Below are 23084 nucleotides of genomic sequence, written 5' to 3' on the forward strand. Positions count from 1 at the left end.
AAGACCACCACCTGTTGGATCACCGGACCTTTTCACCAGCTCACGCTGATTCCTTTTCTCTTTAACTTTGTTGACTCTTTCGATTTTCTTGGTATCATTTTGGACTCTCATCTTACATTCAATAATCAGGTGTCACAGGTCCTCCAACATGTCTTTTTTTCTCACTGCCTCCAGTCCATCTTGAAGGTTCTGAATTTCCCATTACTACATTGTTTGGTACATGGATTTGTCATTTTTGACTTAGATTATTACAATTCAGTCTAGTCAGGGCCAGGGCTGCTAAGAGGGGGGGGGGGGACCATGGGGGCAAAACTCCCTTGGCCTGGCCTCGAAGGGGGGCCCGGCTCTCCTGCTCCTGACGGGACCTAGGTGATCATGTCCCGACAGACGCAGGAGTGAGAAAACTTCAGCATTGGGCCCCCCTTGGAGGCTGGGGAGGAGTGCAAAAAATAAAGTATCAACACTGGGAAAGGCCTGCAGCCCAAAGAGCCAGCAATCTTGCTCAGACAAAGCTCTTCCCCCAATTCAGAGCTCTTGGCCTCATCAGAGGAGTCACTGGCCCACAGCGAGACTTCGTCATTGGCCAAGTCCTCCACTGCTGCTTCCATAATGTCGCTGGATGCCATCTTAAGCCACCTCCGAAGAGCAGGAAAGCCCTGATCCTTGGAGGGGCTACATTCAATACTCTTGTCAGCAGCCCACCCCTCAAGGGTGCCTGTCCAATGGGGGTCATAAGAGTCCAGCAGGAACAGGCATTTTGGTTGAAAGACGCCAATCCCATAACCCTCCTGAAAATAAACTCACCCCCTATGGCAAAACCAACTCCACCCTTCTCATGATTAATTGTGCCCTTCAAGACGGGCTTTTGGGCTTGTCTCTTAAACTGTAATGTCTTTGCATTCTTAATTAAATGATACAATCAATCTCATCTACTGTGTTATGACCTATCAAAGCTTTTCATAAATAAAAATGCTTTTGGTTGTTTCCTAAAAGAGGTTGCATCTGTCAACAATCTGAGATGCTTTGGAAGTTGGTTCCTTTCATTTGGACGAGCAATTGAAAACACACATCTTCTGGTCTCTTGGTACTGTAGGATTTTGAGTGCCAGAATTATCAGATCCCTAATGCTCTCTGACCACAAAAATATCACGGGCTTGTATATTTTCAAAACAGCAGACAAATAAGGAGTGTCAGAACTGAAAGCCATATGTATCAGTGTAAGAAAATGAGAGGTAGTAGGGAACACACCTGCAGTGTCCACAGCAATATCTTCCTTGGAATACTTAGATCATTTTACTGCTTTGACTCGCTTCCTTTTCAACTGTGCAAAACAAGGCTGCCAATTGGTCTAGGAATCTGCAAGTAGCAGGCGGCCAAACCTCAAGTCCTGCACAGTCTACCACTTGCTTCCCACCCATCTGACGTCATCCCTGCGGGCTTGCTCTAGTGCTGGCTGATTCACCAGTCTTGAATGTGTTTGCTTTCCGGGGCTCCTTAATGGTAGGGCTGCGGGTCTGCAGAGTTTACCCAGAGGGCAGGTCTGAAGTGCCAGCTCACTCCCGAGTGTGGAAATCCTAGAGGGAATGGCAAGGATCCGACAGGAAGAGGGGAGGAAACCAGAGCGTTATCAAAGCCGGCATACACGTTTAGAGGGCTGAACCACAGGTCTTTAAAAGCACCAGGCTGGCACATTCTGCTCATACGTACATTGGAGTATTTATCTCTGCCTGACCAAAATGCAGCAGGAAAACGGAATATTAAAAGAGGGATTTCTGGTTAAGAGGGTAAGTTGATAACCATCCCAACATGAAAAAAAAAAAAAGGATTCTCTAGTTTTTGATTTTAATCGGTATTTTTACTGCGCGGTTTAAGTTTTTACTAGGAAAAACAAAAGTGTTCTGATATAGTACAAAACAAAATACAGCATTAATTAATACTTTCATTTGAATTAATTTAAACTTTGTATTGCACCGAAAAAAAGAGTGTTAGCTCCCAAAAGCTAATTAAGAAACGCATTCTATCAAAAAGAAATGGTCTGTTGACCATTTCTGCCCATTCACGTGGGCTAACAAGACAACCACACTAATTAATTTAAAGTGCAAAGTTTAAATATCAAAACTATTTAACGTAGAGGCCATCAAAACTCTTTGGTACAATGTCCAAAAAACAAGGGTATTCCATCAAATTGGAGATTCTGGCATGCTATATGCTATGAGCTCTCGATTCCACCAAGGAGGGGGGGGGGGGGGTTACCTCCAAATAGTAACACCACCACAGGGAGTCCTGTGTCCATGTGTCTGCTTCCCAATTTCTGTCCATTAGAGCTTGTGAGATCACCACAGCAGGCTGGTAGGATTTGAAATTTACTCGCAGTCCTGGTATTTATCTCGGCAAACTAACACATTCATACACCACCAGTTGAAGGCTGCTGACCCTTGTTTTAACAGTTGACTATTTTTTAACATTAGTAAAAGAATACCCAATTACAAAGATGGGTAGGGACAAAGGCTGAGAGTCTAAATACAGAAGCATTCAGCACTCCTATTTATCGTCTTCAGGCAGTGAGTGACTTTTCTAAAATTTCATTTATTTTAATTTTTTCTGTTTCGTTTTCTTTACTTTGCCTAATATGTTGTTCCTATTTCCCCCACTTCCCGTAAAGTACTTTTGAATATTGTGGCTGGCTGTCCAGTGCTGTCCATTTAGCTTAAGGTTCTCTGAATGCTGTACTTAAGTCACTGTCTGCTCTTTAGCAGGGCTTGTTCCTTCCACAAATCTACTCTTCAAGAGAGACCAGAAGAAATGGACTTGACCTCCTTTTTTGATGGGATTTAGATAAATAGCATAGCAGACAAAGGTAGATCCTCCAATGAAACTGTATTTTCCTATGACCACACAGCTGTTTTACTTGCTTGTAAAATGCTTTTTGAGAGAGCTTAATAATGAGGCACCAGTACATACTCTTCAGGCTGTGAGCAATGTGGTTTCTGGTTTTGCAGTGATTGGTCTGGTCAAGAACTCGGATAAATGGGCTATTTGAAAACTGTCACCCTTCCTGCAGGTGCCAATAGGCATGGACAGTTGTTTGAGTTTCTGTGGCTGCCAGGATCTCTTCTTTTGCTTTGACTGCTTCAGCTTTTTGCTGTTCTCAAACTGCCTTTCCTAATGGTTGGGTCAGCCCTGTACACAAAGTATAGGTGCAAGTGACCGTGCTGTAGCTATTTTCAGAGTGAGAGGATGCCTGTATTGATGACTGCAAAGCATGTGTAGAAAATATATATGCAGTCTTTGTCCTAGTGTGGTCTGTTTGAAAATGCCTGTTTTAATGTGTTGCCAGAGTTTAACATTGAACTGAATTTTAAGAAGCTGTTTGTTTGCTGTGCTTTAGTGAGTTGCATGTCAGTAATGACGTGCAGTATTTAATTTTGGGGACTCTAAACCTCCTTTTAAACTCTAATAAATTATGGCTTATGGTGGCGGGGGAGGGCACTGAACTGGTCTGCACAGGGCCCTGCAATTGCTAAAACTGGCCCTGATCATAGTCCCAGAGTTGACATTGTTTGTTTAAGTCACAAAGAATTAAAAATACTTCTCAGATTCCAACGGTATCAACACCTAACATGGCCCCATGTTTCAAGTCTGTGTCAGGGGTGTAACCTATATTCTGTGCTGTCTGTATTTATTTATTTTATTTATTTATTTGTAGCATTTGTATCCCACATTTTCCCACCAATTTGCAGGCTCAATGTGGCTTACATTATGCCATAATAGCGATCGCCTTTTCCGGGTTGAGGATTACACATGGTGTTATATTAAGGCACATGCATACATGGTACAATAGAGTACATTATGGTATTGCAAAGAGGTTCCTGAGTGGTATAGTGAGTTATAACATAATTGGATAATCAACTATAGAAAGTTCAGTTCAACATGAGAAATAAAGTGATAGTGCAAATAGCAATGAGGTTATCTAGTCTGGTGAGGAGAGTTCAGGTTTTGTCTGGATGATGTAGAGTCTGCTTGTATCGTCTGATTGTTTTGTATTTAGGATGTGTCGGTGTGGTATGCCTTCTTGAATAGATTAGTTTTCAGCAGCTTTCGGAAGATTATTAGGTCATGCCCTTGTCGAGGGCATCGCTGAAGGACCTGACGTTGAAAGTGGTCTTTTTGTTGACTATCACTTCAGCCAGAAGAGTTTCCGAGCTGCAGGCGCTCTCGTGTAGAGAGCCATTCCTGAGGTTCACTGAGGCAGGAGTGTCAGTTCGCCCAGTGCCTTCCTTCTTGCCCAAGATTGTTTCTCGCTTCCATGTGAATCAGCAGCTTTGTCTACCCTCCTTTTGTAGGGAGGACTACCCAGAGGAGTACCCTGCTCTCAAATGTCTGGATGTGAGACAGGTCATCATCAGATACTTGGAAGTGACCAATGATTTCTGGAAATTGGATCACCTGTTCGTGCTGTTTGCAGGCCCTCGTAGGGGTCTGCAGGCATCTAAGCCTACTGTGGCACGTTGGGTCAAGGAGACGATTGCGGCGGCTTATGTGGCCGCAGGGAAGGTGCCGCCTATCCAGCTGAAGGCTCACTCAACTAGAGCTCAGGCGGCCTCCATGGCAGAGTCCAGGTCCGTCTCCTTGGAAGAGATTTGTAAAGCGGCAACTTGGGTGTCGGCTCATACCTTCTCAAGACATTACCGTGTGGATGTGGCTGCTCGGGCCGAGGCCCAGTTTGGAGCTTCAGTGTTGCGTTCTGGGATTTCTATGTCCCGCCCTGGGTCCCACCCTGGGTGAGTACTGCTTCGGTACATCCCACCAGTCTATGGATTGATCGGCTTGATGATATGGAAGGTAAAATTATGTATCATACCTGATACTTTTCTTTCCATTTAGCCGATCAATCCATAGCCCCTTCCAGATATCTGTACTGTTTGTGTTCTGGTTTGTATTTCAGGTTCAAGTTTATTCTTCAGTTCCTGTTCAGGAGGACTTCGTGTTCAAGTTCTTTCAATTGCATTTTCCTGGAGTTGAGACGATTTGTGTTACAGTGAGCTGCTGCTTCCTCTCCCCCCGTTTTGATGGTGGCTGGATTGATAACTAAATTATGCCGGCGCTCCCTCCCGCTTCATGCGGTAGTAGGGTAGCTTTGTTTCCCTCTCGCTTCGGCGGTGTTAGGGTCAGCCAGCTCCTCCCACGGTTGCGGTAGCAGGATAAGCCAGATCCCCCCGCATCAGCGGGTGTGGTGTCCCTCCCCCGCTTCGCGGGGATGAACTGGACGGATTTCCCCCCCTCCGCTCCGGCGGTGGTGGGCTGGAAGGAGTGTCCCTTTGTGGGTGTAATTCTCTAAGTGCTGAGTCCTGCGGATGGATCGACATACTGAGGAGTTTCTGGCAGCACATGACCACATATAGGGAGGCAAAAGATTGCTCTCTATCTCCACCTGCTGGTAGATGGACACAACCCACCAGTCTATGGATTGATTGGCTATGATTAATGGAAAGAAAATCATCAGGTATGATACATAATTTTACCATAATACAACTAATCACACCACTAATATCCTAAGGAGATTATGAGAACTTACACAAATAAAATATCTTGTACAAATTACACGCTTCGCTGCTACTAATTCATTATGAAATCCTGAGACAAACCAGCCTTTTTACAGACAAAAGCCTTGGACTAACTAAACCCCTGAGCTGTAGGTAGTAAATCCACTTCTCTTACCCTGCAGTCCTTATTGCAGACGTCCAATGATAAAGAATAGGAATCCTCCTTTGAGACTCTAACAGAAGCCTCTGTCAATATCAGTCCAGGAATAAAATCCAAGATCTGTACTCTGTATACTGATTACACAGTCTTTCGGGAAGGCCTTAGTGCTGCAGCAGAACTGACCTTGTCAGTTTTATTACAAGGAAAATTCAGATCCCTGGTGTTTAGTAAAATCAGTCTCTCTCTCTTTCCTCAGAGCAATCTATCCACCAACAAGTCTTCTGTTCTTTCCTTCTCCTCTTCCTCTTCAGTTCAACATTGGCATCTTTCTGGGTCAGGTGGTATCTATAGACCAATCACAAACAGTGTAATTCTGTCTAGCAGAATGCATAGTGAACAGTGCAAAGGCTTGTGATAGCTACAAAGAAAGTCTTATCAGTCATGGTAGCAAATCTCTCTGTTGATTCACATTTACTCCCGGAGACATCTGTCTTCTGTGAGGTAAGCTCCTCCGCTCTTCCCAGGAGATAACTGGAGGCTAGTTTGCAGTAAACAACGTGTCCTTGGATCAAGTTGTTATGGGTATGCCAAGCAGTAATTTTTCTTTGTAGAAAATCTTGTTTTTGATGGTTTCACATGTATTCAGGCTGTAGACTCCATATTAGATGGCAAAAGATGGTTCTGGCATGGACAGGCCTCAGACCAGCAAAGGTGAGATAGCAGGAAAATAGCCCTACACCTCACCCCCAACCGCAACTTTCCCTGTTTGTAGGATCTGCCACTGCTTGCCCTTCCGATTGCCTCTTTCTCATTCTCGATCTCTTTCCTCCCATCCAGGCTCCAGCATTGTTCCTTCCTTCACTCTCTCCTGCTTCCCATTCACCATTGCTTTGGGTCCTGTCCATCTCTCTCTCTCATCCGTCATTGGCTCTGTATCTCTCTCCCTGAGTTCCATCTATTACCCTATCCTATCTGTCTCCAGTCCTGTACCATCTAGTCACATGGGTAATGCGACGCCTCTCTGCTCTCTCCCCGGCCTCCATGCCGCTACAGCAGTACCCTTCAACTTTTGGTCCCTCCAGCGTAGCCATGGGTGGGCAAGGGGCCCACTCTGTTTGGGCTGAGGTGGCAGGCCCACCCAAAAGCTACAGGACATGGGTACAAAGGTCTCTCACAAAACTACAAATGTGCAGTAACTGCTAGTGTAAAAATCAGGTAAACCAATACTAACAACAAAACCACTAGTGCATGAAATTTAAGCGCAGCTGCTGTTAATTATAAAGGAGAAAGAGAAACCAATTGGATAGCAATTTTTGGTTGAATGCGGCGCAATTTTCAGCCAGCATTGAGTTTCTATCATCAGGCTCACAAAACTCCTTTCAGGTGATTTCTTTTATAGTGCATCACAAAATTATTTTATGTATATTTTTTTTAAATTGTGGGGGGTTTTTTATATAGAAAATTTTACTAATGGTGATATAAGCGCCAAAGTCACACAGTATATTAGTATAACAGCACTTGTTGTAGTATTTAAAATACAATGGCAAAGACAGCACTTGATTTAAAATTCTATTCAAAGTGCAATAATGGAAGCAGCACTTAACTTAAAGTTCAACAGGGCCACCGTTTCACCCCTCTTGTGGCTTCTTCAGGAACTAATGCTGCTTGATTTCATCAGAAAAATCTGAAAAAACCCCCCAAAGAATTTTCTTGATTTCTACTAAACCACACAGCTTTAAATGACCTCTCGGTTCACATACTTCCATTATCAAAGGCTTCTTTTTCAAAATGGTGCCATTATGTCACACACCAAGTTTAACTTTTTGTATAGGAACATCACCATGAACTCTTAAAGAGACATAACATAATTTAGGAATTACTTCTCAATTCACATACTTCCAGTATCAAAAGCTAGTCAAGGGGTATTCCAGTTGTGTGGTGCTCAGGCACCCCCCCCCCCCCCCCCCCCCATGGCTATGCCACTGGTAATAGAGTAAACATTCCTTTTCTATACCAATGTTAAGGTAATCAACAAAGTAGAAGACTGAGCTACTTCCAAATCTGAGTTTTCCAACTAAGTGGAGACATCTAATGAGTCTTAGGACTGGATTGTCTCCAACTGCAAACTCACATCAATTCTCCTTTGAGAAGGCAGATGGTATATCTTAACAATAGGAGGAACAGAATCAGATGAAATATTCAAAACTTCCTTCATATACTTCAAAAATAATTCTTTGGGTGTCATCGATGGTAAACGAGGAAAGTTAAGCACTCTCAAATTACAATTTCTCACACTATTTTCCAAGGTTTCAACTTTAGTTTTCAGAAGCAGATTATCCTTAATTATAATAGACTCCAAAGTTTTCATATTAACAATATTCTCTTCTATTTTTCCAAATCTAGTGTCCAAATGATCTGTTTCATGTTTATTAACCTTCAATTCAATAGCATAAATCACTTGACCCATAATTGCCTATTGTAAAGTTCAAGTTGTACCTAATTCCAATATGACTTGATTAATTGGCTCTAGTGTAAAGACCTTCAAGTGAGTGGTTGAAAAAACTTGAAGCAAACATGCTGTCACCAACATATGTATAGACACATGGTCTCCATCCAAAATTTCCATATAGGAAATGGCTCTTGCCATTAAAGCTATACACTGCCATCTGATACACTGCCCAAGTGCTGCCTACAGAACACCCAGATTGTCGGGAACTGTGCTGATGACACCCCTTCATGCTGCACCAGAAACAACTACTTCAGACACCACTGATGCAGTGCAGCAAACCTTGAGCCTTCCAGGAGAGCACGTGGTAGGCAATCCCTGAGCTCCAGACTCAATGAATGTTCCATCCCAGAGATCCTTCTTTCTCTGGTGTCAACTCCAATGGACTTTCTAAGAAGCCAATGTCTCGTGATCCATTGAAGCACCCGAGGCAAGGTATGGAGTTCAGAGTTTAAAAAAAAACCCTTGCCTTGGCCTTTAATTTGACCACAACTGGTTAATTGTGTAAAGAAATCTCAACAGCATCAAGTCAGACTCACGGTGAGGGGGCCATCTTGAATCACCATCCTTTCAAAATTCTAAACACTGCAGCTCCTACTGCCACCCATGCCACTAAATCAGCCTGCTTTAGCTTTTGTATAAACGTTATAAATTGTGCAGTATTGATGGATCTTACTAAATGTGTTTCCAGTGTATTCCTGTGTATAAGAAATTGAACCAACCCTGGGTAGGAGGTAAATCTATAGTTAAAAGAAATGATTAGCAGTAGTAAAATCTCAGGAAACAGACCTCTGCCATAATAGAGACCAACATGGACCAGCAAGGAAAATTAAGTGATTTAGGTTAAATTGTCAGCTAGTAGAGCTTTTTCATCCCTGACTCTTAATCCCAAAAAGAGGTCCAATTTTCCACCCAGAAATCTCCTCCAATTGTAGGAAATGTAGCACACTTTCAATATTTTTATTTAAAAAAACAATAACATAATTGTTAGACCATCTCCATTCATAATTTCTAGATTTTTGGGTTAAGCTGTAGGGTCTTTGGTTGTCCTTGCAGAACTGGAGATGCTCATTTGCACTGCATGGTTTTGCAAGCCTTATCATTGCCCAAGGTGACATTTGTACTAATTGACAAGAGATTCAGACTTGCTTCTGTTTCTGCGTATAGAATGAATTCTTCCAGTTAGAGCATGCTTTCTGGCATTTCTGAAGCACATTTCTTCCCTACAAAAGAACATGTCAGGACACTGATGGAATGAGAAACAGTAGGAGTTCTAGGTGACGTTAAGGGTGGTGTAATTCTCCCGAAGAGCAAAGAAGGAGATTATTACTTCCTATAAATTTTCAGGGCTACCAAGTTACCCAGCTCCAGGAGGGAGACTTTGTAGTCAGTCCAAGGTTTGAACTTGCATCTTAAGCAGTGTGGACTAAGTAGTCTCCGATTCTACCCATTGAGATCAGTGCTGCCCTTTTACTAAGCTGTGGTAGGGCCTATGCACATGCAGTGCTTGCCAAAATGAGACTACTGCCAGGCTCCCCCTGGTCGTAATTTCGGATTTGGCACACGCTTATTCCAGCAATAGAAATAAATTATTTTCTACCGTGTGTGGCATTTCTGGCGGTAATCGGCAGTTGGCACGCACTGAATGGTACCAATCATGTAGCGTGTGAGCCCTTCCCACTAGGTCAGTGGGTGGCAGTAAGGGCTCAGGCCGTAAATAGGAACATACTAGTTTTAATTTTAGCCCACACCGATTTCCTGGCCCATTAAAAAATGCTCTTTTTTCCAGACTTGGTATAAAATGGCCGTCGAGCACCAAAAACAAACACCCAGGCTACTGCAGTCCACTTTTTACAGTGGCTTAGTAAAATGACCTCATAATGTATTAGGATAGTGCTGTCACAAATCCAGGACTGGTTTACAATTCTCCCTCCTTGAATTGGCTCATTTGGAAAATGGAATTTTTTTTTTTATTTTAATTCAGGCAATAGAGTTTTAAAAAAAATATTTTTATTGGATTATAAAGATACATCAAATGCAAAGATAATACAGCAATAAAAAAATACACAAATCTGAGTTCAAGTCTTATTGTCAGTCTGTAGTTGCAAGAAAAAGGTCTAAAGATTTCCATTTTTGAAGACTAGAGGTATGTCCAATAATAGAATGGACTGCAGTCTGCTCGTATTTTTTGTATAGGAGAATCCAGTTCCACCAAACCACCACGTTAACCAGTGTGATGTGATCAGTTTCAGCACAACTGAAACCAAGAAGTCAAACAGTAACCTATCATGTGCTGAGGAAAGAAATGAGATACAAGTGGATTTCCATATTATATATTTGGGTAAAAAAAAGATTTGTGAAAACTAAAATGGAATTTGCCCAGTAGAAGAAATACACAATCCGAGAAAGAGAAGGACCAACTGAAAACTTGCCATCCATGAACCTTCAACTCAGTGGCGTAGCTACGTGGGGCCTGAGGGGGCCTGGGCCCCCGTAGATTTCATCCTGGACCCCCTTCCTGATGACCCTCTCAACCCCCTCCCCTGCCACCGCCGCCTACCTTTGCTTTTTCTGGCTGGGGACCCCTATCCCCGACAGCCGACGTCCTCTTCGTCCTGCAGTCAGTGCAAAAAAGTCTTCGTTCTGTTGCATGCTGTTGCATACGTGCAGTACGTCAGCATGCAACAGAATGAAGACTTTTTTGCACTGACTGCAGGACGAAGAGGACGTCGGCTGGTGGGGTTTGGGGTCCCCCGCCAGCAAGAGCAAAGGTAGGCGGCGGTGGGGGAGGGATCACAGTGGGAGAGGGTTGAGAGGGCGGGAGGTCATGAAAGGTGACGGCGGGTCTGCAATGATGGGGGGGGGGGGCTAAAATGTGCCCCCTCACCTCGGGCTCTAGACCCCCCTCCCACCCGAAGTCTGGCTACGCCCCTGCTTCAACCAGTGATTCACATTTCATTTCCGTTTTTGAGATTCTAGTAAAGTGCTAATGGAATCTTAGTGGATCACCAACTGCAGTTCACTGATTACTTACTCATTTTGGCATTTTTTGGACAGAACCTGAGCTCTTCAATACAGTAAGAATTGTTTTCTTCTTTCAGACGATTGATGTAGATTCAGTTCAATTCAATTCTTGTTTACCGCTAATATCCCCTTTCCAGGGTTCAGTGCGGTTTACATTCTGGGTAGGCACAATCAGAAATGATCAGAGAAAAGGTACTATCCTGAGCATTATCTTATAATCTAATGGAGGATTCGAGAGAAGGAAGGTAGTGAAGGATTGCTGTGAGGCGGTCTTTGAGAAGAGGAAAGTTGTTGGGTTTTTTTTAACCTTTTCCGGAAGCTGGGGTAGTTGTTGATACAAAAACTATAACTTTACATTTAGATGTTTAAACTAGGTAATTGGATCAGTAACTAACAATAACTGCTTTATTATAGAGGTACAATATATTATTTACGTAATATAAAACACAAAATTCCCATTTAAAACATGTAATTACTCATCCTTTTTCCCCTTATTTCCATCCTTCCTCTTTTCCTTAATATCCTCCTCTCTATCTGTCCCTCCCATGTCCTAGCCTTTTAGAGAGAATCAAATCAAAGCAAAACTTCAGAGCTATCGTCAAACCTTTTACAGCGACCAGTGCAAATCTACAGTTTTAAATGCTGTAGGATATGAAATGTATGATCTATAATTCTCTCCTTTATCAGTGACTTACCAGGATTGAATAGTTAGATGTCCAGAGTGCCAGGGTTTCTCAACCCAGACCTCGGGGAACCCAAAGCCAGTTGTTTTTCAAGATATCCACAATGAATATACATGATGTATTTGCATACAGTGTAGGTAGTGCATGCAGATTTATTTATTAGGATTTATTTTTGAAGGAATTCACTCAAGGTGGTGTACAGTAAGAATAAATCAAAATGAGCAATAGGCAAATACAGCAGTAAAAGTATTAAAATAATACAAAGTATGGCATAATGTACTACTTACAATGTCAACACAATACGTAACAGAACATTTTAATTGACAGTAAAGGGTATAAGCAAAGATAGAACACCTAGATAGGTAAGAGAGTGCACACCAACTCACCTACAGAATTTTATTGTTTTGCCATAGCAGTAACTCATCAGGGAAAGGCAATGTTACCTGCCTAGGCATGCTTAAAGCCCACAGCGTTACTGTGCCAGGGGCGTAGCTAGGGGCAGGCTTGGGCGGGTCCAGGCCCATCCAATCTTGGCTCAGGCCCGCCCACCCAGTTTTAAGCACGATTGACTTAAAGTGCACAGAGCAAAGCCAAATCCAAAATACATGAAACCAATAATACATACTATTCAATTCTGGGTGATGAATGCAAAGATCTCTCTAAACGTGAGCTTGTTGCAGTATGTGTCAGGTACCTGCACAAAGGGGTAATAAAGGAAAGGGCAGTTGGATTTGATGATACTGCAGACATGACAGCAAATGGGATTTCTGATAAAATCATAAAAGTGCTTGAATTAGATCCAGAGTTATGTGTTGGCTTCAGCTTTGATGGAGCATCTGTGATGTCTGTAAACAAAGGAGGTGTTAATGTCATTTTGAAACGCATGTTTCGGGGGGCTGTTTATGTGCACTGTAATTCTCATCACCTCAGTCTGGTTCTCTGCACAGCATCTAAAGCATGTCCCTCTGTTAGCACATTTTTTGAAATTCTGAACTCCTTGCATAGTTTTATGACAAGTACATATAGGCATGCTCGTTTTTTGGAAGTACAGAAACAACTCCATCCTGATAGACAATGCCTTGAACTTGAACAATCAACAGACACAAGGTGGAGCTCAAAATCTGGCTTTGTGAAAAAATTATTGATACTTTTTGATGTTATTCTTGAAGTACTTGCTGAATTTTCAAATGCTGCTGGACAGACAAAATTAGATTCCCTATCTCTTTTACATCAGATAGAGACAAAAAAATTCTTATTTCTGGCAGTTACATTTGGGAAATTATTTGAAAGCAGTGATTTTGCCACAAAAGGACTACAGAGTGCCACGTTGTCTGTTACAGATTGCATTAATCTTATAGAGTGTCTAAAAGAAGCTTTTGTTTAGTTTAGGGAGAACACATCAAATGACTGATAAAGTTCTTAAGTTAACAGAGGAACTCATGGAGAAATATGATATTGAAAAGTGGGATGTTTCTTCCTCTCGAAAGACAAAGCTACCTATAAAGTTTGGTGATTCATTGTTTTTTTCCACTTTGGGTAAGTCTTCTGTTCAAAGCAATGAAGATTTGAGACATCTGCAGAATGAGATAATTGACTGCCAGCTAAGTGAACTGAATAATTGTTTTCAAGATGACGCTTGTGGAATGATGACTACTTCTGCTGCCTGTATGCCAGCATCTGAGGCCTTTGGCCGAAAAGAGAGTCTACTGCCCCCGTGCACTTTATATGGCATTACCACAGAGGTAGCTGAATTAAGTGTTCAGCATCTAAAACGCAAAGTAGCAGAAGGTATAAATTTTCCATCTTTAATCGAAGTACTAGACAACTGCAATGTGGACATTTTCCCAAATGTCAATGCCCTTTTAAGAGTACTTATCACTCTGCTGATGTCAACTTGCACTGCGGAATGACTGTTTTCAACTGTAAACAGGATCAATACGGCATCAAGAGCCTCAATGCTCACCAGTTGCCTCCATAATCTGTCACTGTTATCATTTGAAAGAGAACTGTGTGATTCATTGGACTATGACAGAATTATTGATATATTCAACACCAAAAGACGGCGCCTCATTCTTTAGTGAGCATAGTTTCTCAACTTAATTTGCTAGATACTATTATACAGCTTTGGAATTGTACATTAGCACCAAATTCCAATTTACTTTATCTAAAACATCACTAGTACCTACCCACGAGATACTTTTATAAGCCTATATACAGAGAGGCTCTTAGCCTTTGAGAAGGCCGAGCTGACTATAGAGGATATACCTTTTGTCAATCCCTATTAGACATGTGCTCCTTATTTAAACTGTATTTGATTTTTGTTTCTTTGTCTCACTACACCAAACACATATGTAAAAAATGTGTTTGGTCCCACAACACACTATGCATTCCATATTACGCACTTACTGTTTTTGTATGAAAGCACACTGCACTGTTCTTTTTAAATAGTTGCACTTCTTGAGTGCATGTAACCACACCTGTACTTTCTACATTTGATAAGTAAGAGATGGCTTTTTTCTTGTTTTTATTTTAAACTTTTTTTTTTTTTTTTTACAAATGCCCCTGACATAGCCTTCAGGCGAAACGTGGTCTTGTTGGATCATTTTCAGTAACGTTGTTTGGTTTGTTCTTCATCTGTGATTCGTTCTGTCCTTTGATATACATTTCTTATAAAGCAAAGTTGAAGAATATGTGCCAAACTGTGGCAATTTTATTTTGTCAGCATCAGAATAGAGAGAAAGCAGTAGAGTCAAAGGAAGGGAAAAAGACTTCAAAGGTTTTCTTCTTGTTTTGCTTTATCAGGCATTTACATTTGTTATAAGCAAAGTATATGCCATTGCTGTAATTATACTGTTATGTGTGTTGACATACTTGCTATTATAGTAGACATATCTGATCAAGTTTGATATATATATATATATATATATATATATATATATAGTGCCCAGCCAAAATGTCAGGTCTGCCTGCACCACTGTACTGCGCACTCCCTCTTTCTTCCCTGGGGACACAAAAATTAAATACATTAGCATTAAAATAAAAAAGATCAACCTAGGAATGAGACTACAAGAGGAAGCAATAATGCCATCACACTAGGGTGAGTATTTTGAAATATCTAGCTAGTGTTCCTGCCTTAATGTAATCATAGTTGAATGAAGATTTCATGAATAAGCAGGACGAAGAAGGGCAACCTTGGAAAGCTAATCAAGAAATGTATTAAGTTATGTCCAATAAAAAAGGTATCATCTTATTTTCTTTTCCATGTTTTATTTTGTTTGATTTCTATTGATTACCTTTAAAAGTGGACTAACACGGCTACCACACCTCTCCACTCATGAATAAGCAGGATGCAATAAAACACAGGGCAGGACAGAGCAGAACAGAGTTCATTCATGACAGATTGGCCGTAACTTCAGCCTGTCATATTGCAAGTGCCCAGAGGGAATTTAACTACAAAGCTTGCACCATCTCCACAGAATCTGATCAACATATCTAGGCAGCAAGAGAGAGAGGAAATGAGAAATTTTCACACACATTGCAGCCCAACAGACCAGAAAATGAAAAACCTTGGGTAAAACCATTGCTGCAAATAAGTGCAGATTTAGTAATCTTACAAGACACTAATCCCTCATCCTCAAGGGCAAAATGAAAGGGTGTTATAATTGGTACTGAGGGATAAATCTGTTTTTTTTTTCTGTTACTGTGGAGTGAAAGTAGAACGTGGTTTGGAACACATGCTCCAAACCATTCCTATTTTTAGCCTGGCAAATATAATATTGTTTAAAGCATTCAACATGGCAGCTGGACAGAGTCGATGTCTTTTAAAGGGCAATAAATATTTAAAGATTTACAGGTCAATATTTTAAGTAGAGGAGTGTGGTAGCTGTGTTAGTCCACTCTTAAGGTTATCAATAGAAATCAAACAAAATAAAACATGGAAAAGAAAATAAGATGATACCTTTTTTATTGGACATAACTTAATACATTTCTTGATTAGCTTTCAAAGGTTGCCTTTCTTCGTCGGATCAGAAATAAGCAAATGTGGTAGCAAATAGTATATATACGAGAAACATCAAAGCATTACTTTGACAGTCTGACAGAGTCGGAGGGTGGGGGTATGCATGGGGACATCAAAGCATATCATTGATATTCTAACAGGATGGGTATGGATAGGTGAGGGGTGGGGTGATCAACAGAGAAATACAGCATTATGGTTTATAATGGGCTAGGAACCCCAGATCCTTGTTAAGCCCTTTCTGTTGGGTGTTAAAATATTCAATCATTCTGACTTCAAAGGTCTTACGTTCTTGTATAGTTTTAAAGTTACCTTTCAGGATTCTCACTGTGAAGTCACTGGTACAGTGTCCTGGTCCTGTAAAATGCTGACCAACAGGGGTGGGAGCCCTACTGGCACCAATATTGTTCATGTGATGTCTATGTAAATTGAATCTTGTCTTAAGCATCTGGCCTGTTTCTCCAATATAGCATTCTTCGTTACATTTTTTACACTGAATGATGTATACCACATTGGAAGATGAGCAAGTGAAAGATTCCTTTATGTTGAATATCTTTCCTTTGTGGATGACTGTGGGGTCCTGTGAAATATTTTGGCATAGTTTGCAACTGAATAAATTACAGGGAAGTGTGCCCTTCTGTTCCTTTTCAGTTTGTGATGGAAGTTTACTTCTGATTAGCTTGTGTTTTAAGTTGGGTGGCTGTTGGAAGGCCAGTACTGGTGGGGATGGGAATATCTCTTTCAGTAATTCATCCTCCTGGAGTATAGGTTGTAGATCTCTTATGATTTTCCTCAGTTTTTCCAGCTCTGGATTGTATGTCACTACAAGGGGGATTCTGTCTGTGGATTTTTTTCTCCTTGTACTGTAGCAGATTCTCCCTGGGTGTTTTGAGGGAGGAGGCAATATTCTTGGAGATTATTTTGGGGTTGTAGCCTTTCTGTTTGAAGGATGCAGTCAGGCTTTTAAGGTGTCTGTCTCTGTCCCCTGGGTCAGAGCAGATACGGTGGTATCTTGTGGCTTGGCTGTAAATGATGGATCTTTTTGTATGTGAAGGATGGAAGCTGGAGTTGTGGAGGTAGCTGCATCTGTCTGTGGGTTTCTTGTATATAGATGTTTGTATACAGCCATCACTGATTGAGACCGTGGTGTCCAAAAAATTTACTTTTTCTGGGGAGTAGTCAATTTTGAATCTGATTGTAGGATGGTATGTATTGAAGGAAGAATAAAATTGTTTCAGAGTTTCTTCACCCTCCGTCCAAATCATAAAAATGTCAATTTACATAGACATCACATGAACAATACAGCCAGTAGGGCCCCCACCCCAGTGGGACAGCACTTCACAGAACCAGGACACTGTACCAGTGATTTCACAGTGAGAATCCTGAAAGGTAACTTTAAAACCATACAAGAATGTAAGACCTTTGAAGTCAGAATGATTGAATATTTTAACACCCAACAGAAAGGCCTTAACAAGGATCTGGGGTTCCTAGCCCATTATAAACCATAAAGCTGTATTTCTCTGTTGATCACCTCACCCCTCACCTATCCTACATATTTGAGCGCCTAAGTAAGTGCTTCCCAAACCTGTCCTGGGAGACCCCAGCCAGTTAGCTTCAGGATATCCACAATGAATATGCATAAGATAGACTTGCATACCAAGGAGGGAGGATGTGTAAACTGATCTTGTGACTATTCATTGTTGATTTCCTGAAAATCTGACTGGCTGGGACATGTTTGGAAATCACTGGTCTGTGTTATAGAATTGCCCTTTTTCTGTATAATGGTGTGTAGTATATTGGTGGTTGTTTTGGTTTGGTTTTCTTTTTACTATGGCAGATGGCATTTTAAAAACATTGAGTGGCAGCTGTATATTAATAATAATAATAATATTGACCTGAGATCCTTGCCTTAGATTATCTGCTGGTTTTCTCATGGCTACTGTAACATCTGAACTACCATATGCTGTTCACAGTAACTGAGACTTCCATATAAGTCTGCCTAAATGATACATAAGTAGAAGTGGCATCCAGGAAAGCATAAGAAAAAAAAAAAATACATGAAGCGATGACGTCTGTTACTGCTGCTACTTTGGCATTTGTCTAGTGTTACTGGATGCAATCGGAGTCCTGGCTGAGGCAGTTCCACTTTCACTCCTCTAACAGGCACCAGAAGTGAACATGAATGGGCAGAGATGCCTGGAGATTTCTATTGGCCAGCAGCAGTAAACTAGTACCTGCTAGACTTGTAATTCCTGATCTAGACAAAACTCATTATTATGGCATTATGAAAAATACCAAAAGACAATGTGTTGCCTTTCTGACTGCCTATTTTCACTGGCAAATAATACCCATTGAAGGAAACCAAATAAAGATATAAGGTGTTTCCTTTTTATTGGACTAACAGTACATTTTTTTCAGCAGCTTTTGGGCATTAACACTCGCTTCCTCAGGTCAGATCAGTATGAGTATTACCGGAAGATATAAATGAATCATAAAGGGGGGTGGGAACGGGTGATCAGAAGGTAACAAGCAGTAGAATTATATGGCTCATGAGTTAGAGAGCCCAGGTCTTGTTCCGTTCTTTCATGTCAGTTCCAAAGTGTCTGATTTATTTTATCTGCATTGTTTTAATATTTTGAGGGGTCATTGATACAGTGGTCTGGTTTGTATATTCAAGTGGGTTAACATGACAACCAAACCATATTTATAGAGAGGCATAAATGTAAGGAAACGCTTCATGTCCTTGAAATAATCCTGAGACTTCCTGCTCCTTTAGGGTCACATTATTCATAACTGGAAGGCTCGCTGGTTTGTTCTCCAAGCCACCAAACTCTCATACTACAAAGTAGAGGGAGGGAGACGAAAAGGTTCATGCCAAAAAGGCGACATTCTTCTGGATGGATGCACCATTACCTGCCCATACCTTGACTATGAGAGCAGACCGGTATGCGATTCACTATATTTTATATCTGAATTCTTTAATTTACACTTTGTTTTCTATGTGTCAGGTCCTATCAGAAGCCACACGCTTGGTCTCCATTCTCTCAGTTGATCCCTGATTTTCTAGTAGGTTTGCAAAGTTTCTGAGAAGATTCTTTAGACTCAGCCACCATCTTGTGGGAATCCATAGACAGCACAGAGGGAATTCACATGCATAAATTGCTCTTTCAGCAGCCCTTTTACTAAGCCGCGTAGGCCCCTATGCGCATCACTTTTGAGTTACCGCTCGGCTACCATGTGGCCCTACCGGTAATTTCATTTTTGACGCGCGTCAATTAGGCACATCAGAAAATATTTTTATTTTCTGGCACGTGGGTGGTAATCGTCATTCTACACACGTGGACCGTTACTGTGGGAGACCTTACTGCTAGGTTAATGGCTGGCAGTAAGGTCTCAGACCCAAAATGGACGCGGGGCAATTTTCATTTTGCCGCACATCCATTTTCAGCAAAACTTTTAAAAGGCATTTTTTACAGGTGCGCTGACAAATGATACTGCGTGCGCCCAAAACACGTCAGCACTACCGCAGGCCATTTTTCAGCACGCCTTTGTAAAAGGGCCCCTCAGTTTGTTTTCTGGCAAAACATGTGATGGAGCTCAAGATAGGATATGAGCGTGAACTTTGTAAATGAATTTACTCATATACATAGTGTATACCAGATGTACACAGCACTGTACAAAGACACATACATGACAGTCCCTACCTCTTAGAGCTTACGGTTTATTCACAACAGAGACAAAAAAATTAAATAAGAGGCTTCAACTGAAAAAGATTTATAGGTGAGGATTAAATTGAGGGTCATCAGATACGATGTGTTGGGATTATGATTATTTAAAGGAGAACTTGTTACATATATTGTTACTGATCAACCTATTCTTTCTTTTTATTATATATTATAAAAATAAAGCATTTCTCAAGCACAATAAAACATTGCCCTTGTTCTCCGTCACAGCTCCCCAATACCTCCCTGCAACTCTACAGTAATTTCCACTCACTTTGGCGTCTCACAACTTTGGGGGCTAAGCCAGAAAAATTGCGGGAATCTTGAAGAGGTGGCAGGAGCAGAACCGCTAGCGACTGTTCTTGATCATAGTGTCTATTTTATAGTGGAGAATAAGGCGACCTTTTAAAAAGATGCGCTGAAAAATGGCCTGCGGTAGTGCAGACGTGTTTTGGGTGCACACAGAATCGTATTTCAGCGCACCTGTAAAAAATGCCTTTTTAAAATTTTTGCCAAAATCAGACGTGTGGCAAAATTAAAATTGCCACGCATCCATTTTGGGTCTGAGACCTTACTGCCCACACGCCAGAAAATAAAAATATTTTCCGGCGCACATAGCAGACGTGCATAAAAAATTAAATTACCTCAAGGGCCACGTGGTAGCCAGGCGGTATCTCAAAATTGACACACATTGGGCGCACGTAGGCATAGGCGCTGACTCCGTGGGTGCTCGAGCACCCCCAATATTTTAACCCGCCGTCGGTTCCGGTTCCAACCCCAGCCAGCCCAACCTGCCTGTCCTCTCCTCCATCCTCGCCTTCTTGCCGCCCGGAATTTAAAACTCATCTTACCTCGGGTCCTGGCAGCAGTGAAAGGCGAGCAGGCTCAGCTTCAGCCTTCCCTCCTCTCTCAGCTCTGGTTCCACCCTCATTTCCTGTTTCTGCGAGGGTGGGACCAGAGCTGAGAGAGGAGGGAAGGCTGAAGCCGAGCCTGCTAGCCTTTCACTGCTGCCGGCACCGAGGTAAGATGAGTTTTAAATTCTGGGTGGCAGGAAGGCGAGGACGGAGGACTGTTCTGGGAGAAGAGGTTGGGCTGGGGTTGGGACTGGCACTCGGAGGAGTGGGGGGCCTGGAACTCAGAGGAGAGGGTGGGGCTGAAAAGGGGCAGGTGGTGTTTGGGGCGAGTTGCTGGACATGGAGGGGAGGGCATGCTAGAGATGAGACTTGGACATGGATGGAGGGAGGAGAGAGAGGAGAATTGCTGGATATGAATGGAGAGGGGGAGGAGGGAAATGCACCACCTGTAAAAAAAAATTTCAGCACTTCCAATCATTTTGAAAATTTGGCTCCTATGCAAGTAGGCACCTACACGGCTTAGTAAAAGGGCCCCTAAGACTTTCTTTAATCCCAGATGCTCCAGTTTGCTGTGTAGAAAGTTGTGGTTGTGGTTCCAGAGACAACATCCTGGATTTTATTTTAGACAACTTAATATCTACATTCCCAAACCTATTTCAACCTGTTTAGAGAAATCATACACTTGGGAAACTGTTCAGCATACCCTCTGTTCTAGGAACAATCTTCAAATATCTTTCAATGAAATCTCCTAGTTAGGGTTCATTTCCTCACAGACATTATCTGGCACTGAAGGACAGGAGACTGTACTGGAGATCAGAACCTCCACTGGAGAAGTAACTAAGGAAAGAGAACCTTGTAGGAGAGACTCATGCCTTAGGGACAACAGGGCAGGCAGAGGTGAAGGCGGGGTTAATCCCCCAGAATTTAAGAGTGGCACCTTGTTAAGACCTCCATTCAACCATCAGACTGGAATGCAACTCTTTGGGTTTCAGAGCTAACACACGTATATCCATAGATCCTTGGTGAACTTGGGGCATAACAGCTGGTCCTTTGCCTTTATTTTCAAGCTTACTATTGTGTGGCATAACAAAGGGAACAGAAAGTACTATACCAAATGTCAATTGCTGACCTCACTTCTTGCTTCTGATTCAGCTCTGTCATGGTTCCAAAGGGACATTCCCCTTTGGGCACACAACTGTGGCCATGCACTAAAACCAGGGCACACCCTTATCTTCTCTAGCTGGTCCCTAAAATGATGCCAGTGGGGCTGACTCAAACATTCCCAGGAAAAGTTCTTTCCAGATTCTAGCACAAGGAATGACATAGTCCAGGTGAACCTCTCTGTCCCAGGCATGGTTTCTCCAGCTTCTGATCGATCCATATCGCTGCACTTGCCATACTATAACCTGGGATTTTAACTGATCCTAGTTAATTAATTATTCATAACTGACCTTTTTAAAATTTCCACATCCTGTTTTCAAAAACATGGACTGGGGAAATGCAATAATTTCCAGTCTGATCTCAGCTTCTGACACCCAATAGATGTACATTTTGTGGTACTTAGGAGGTTTTGCTGTTTTAATGCCTCCTTTCAGGGGCAGCACACTCATCATTACTATGCTCCATGACATCAGGGACTGTGAAGAAAAGGTATGTGGCTGTTCCTGCAGCATCCAGTATTCCCTAAGTGGTTTCATCCAAATAGTCACCAAACCCAACCCTGATTAACTGCCAGGATCTCATGGGAGCAGATCCCATGATCCCATGCCCTGCTTGGGACTGCTGGTGCCATGAAGAATAGCATATATATTTTTATTTATACATTTCCTTGTTATTGTACCTTGTATTTGTATTTTTATTTATACCATTTCCTTGTATGCAGCTGGTTATAAAATTGAAAACCAAAACCTGCACTGAATATTTCCTGGAGGCTTGTTCCAGAGAAGATCGAGACGCCTGGGCTGCTGACATCACAGAAGCCATTCGGAGCCTCAGTCCAGAACAGAGCCAGAAGCTGTCACCCAGAGATCACTCCTTCAAGCTGCCCACAAACATCAGCCTTAAGTAAGAAGAGAGATCCCTGTACCTGTAAGCTGTCTCATTCTGAGGCATTGGCTCATTCGTCTGAGCCTTGTAGCAGGGCTGCTGAGAGGAGGGGCAGGGGGGGGGCAAAATTCCCCAGACCCGCCGGGGTCTCTCGCCCTCTCCTGCTCCCAGGCCGCAGTCCCCAGTCTCCACCTGCCTACCCTCAGCTTCCTTCTGTCTGCCATCCAACCCCCTGCATTTACAAAAAATCTCTAAAGTAGCAGCGCCTTCTGTGCGAAAGTGGCAGATCGCCTCGGGTGTCCCGCCCTCCTCTGATGTAACTTCCTATTTCTGCGAGGGTGGGACACAGTGAGGGAAGGCCCGCCCGAGGCGATCTGCCGCTTTTGCACAGAAGGCGTTGCACAGTGGCACTTCGCTGCCGATTTAGAAATTTCTTTTTAATTTAAATGCAGGATTCAGGGTAGCAGACAGAAGGGAGCTGAGGGTAGGCAGGTGGAGACTGGAGACTGCGGCGCCGGTTGCCTGTGAACA

General features: G+C 42.3%; 1 protein-coding gene across 1 annotated transcript in view; it reads left to right on the forward strand.

The window, feature by feature from the left end:
- Window positions 1–1468: 1468 nt before the first annotated feature.
- The window catches only part of PLEK2 (pleckstrin 2), a 43874-nt gene continuing 22258 nt past the window's right edge, over window positions 1469–23084 (forward strand). Inside the window, exons 1-3 of the mRNA XM_030215211.1 lie at window positions 1469–1784; window positions 18708–18875; window positions 22390–22571. Of these exons, the coding sequence (XP_030071071.1) occupies window positions 1737–1784; window positions 18708–18875; window positions 22390–22571 (398 nt within the window). The 5' untranslated portion in view covers window positions 1469–1736. The remainder of the gene's footprint in view (window positions 1785–18707; window positions 18876–22389; window positions 22572–23084) is intronic.

This window comes from Microcaecilia unicolor, chromosome 9 (assembly GCF_901765095.1).
Source record: "Microcaecilia unicolor chromosome 9, aMicUni1.1, whole genome shotgun sequence".
NCBI lineage: Eukaryota > Metazoa > Chordata > Amphibia > Gymnophiona > Siphonopidae > Microcaecilia > Microcaecilia unicolor.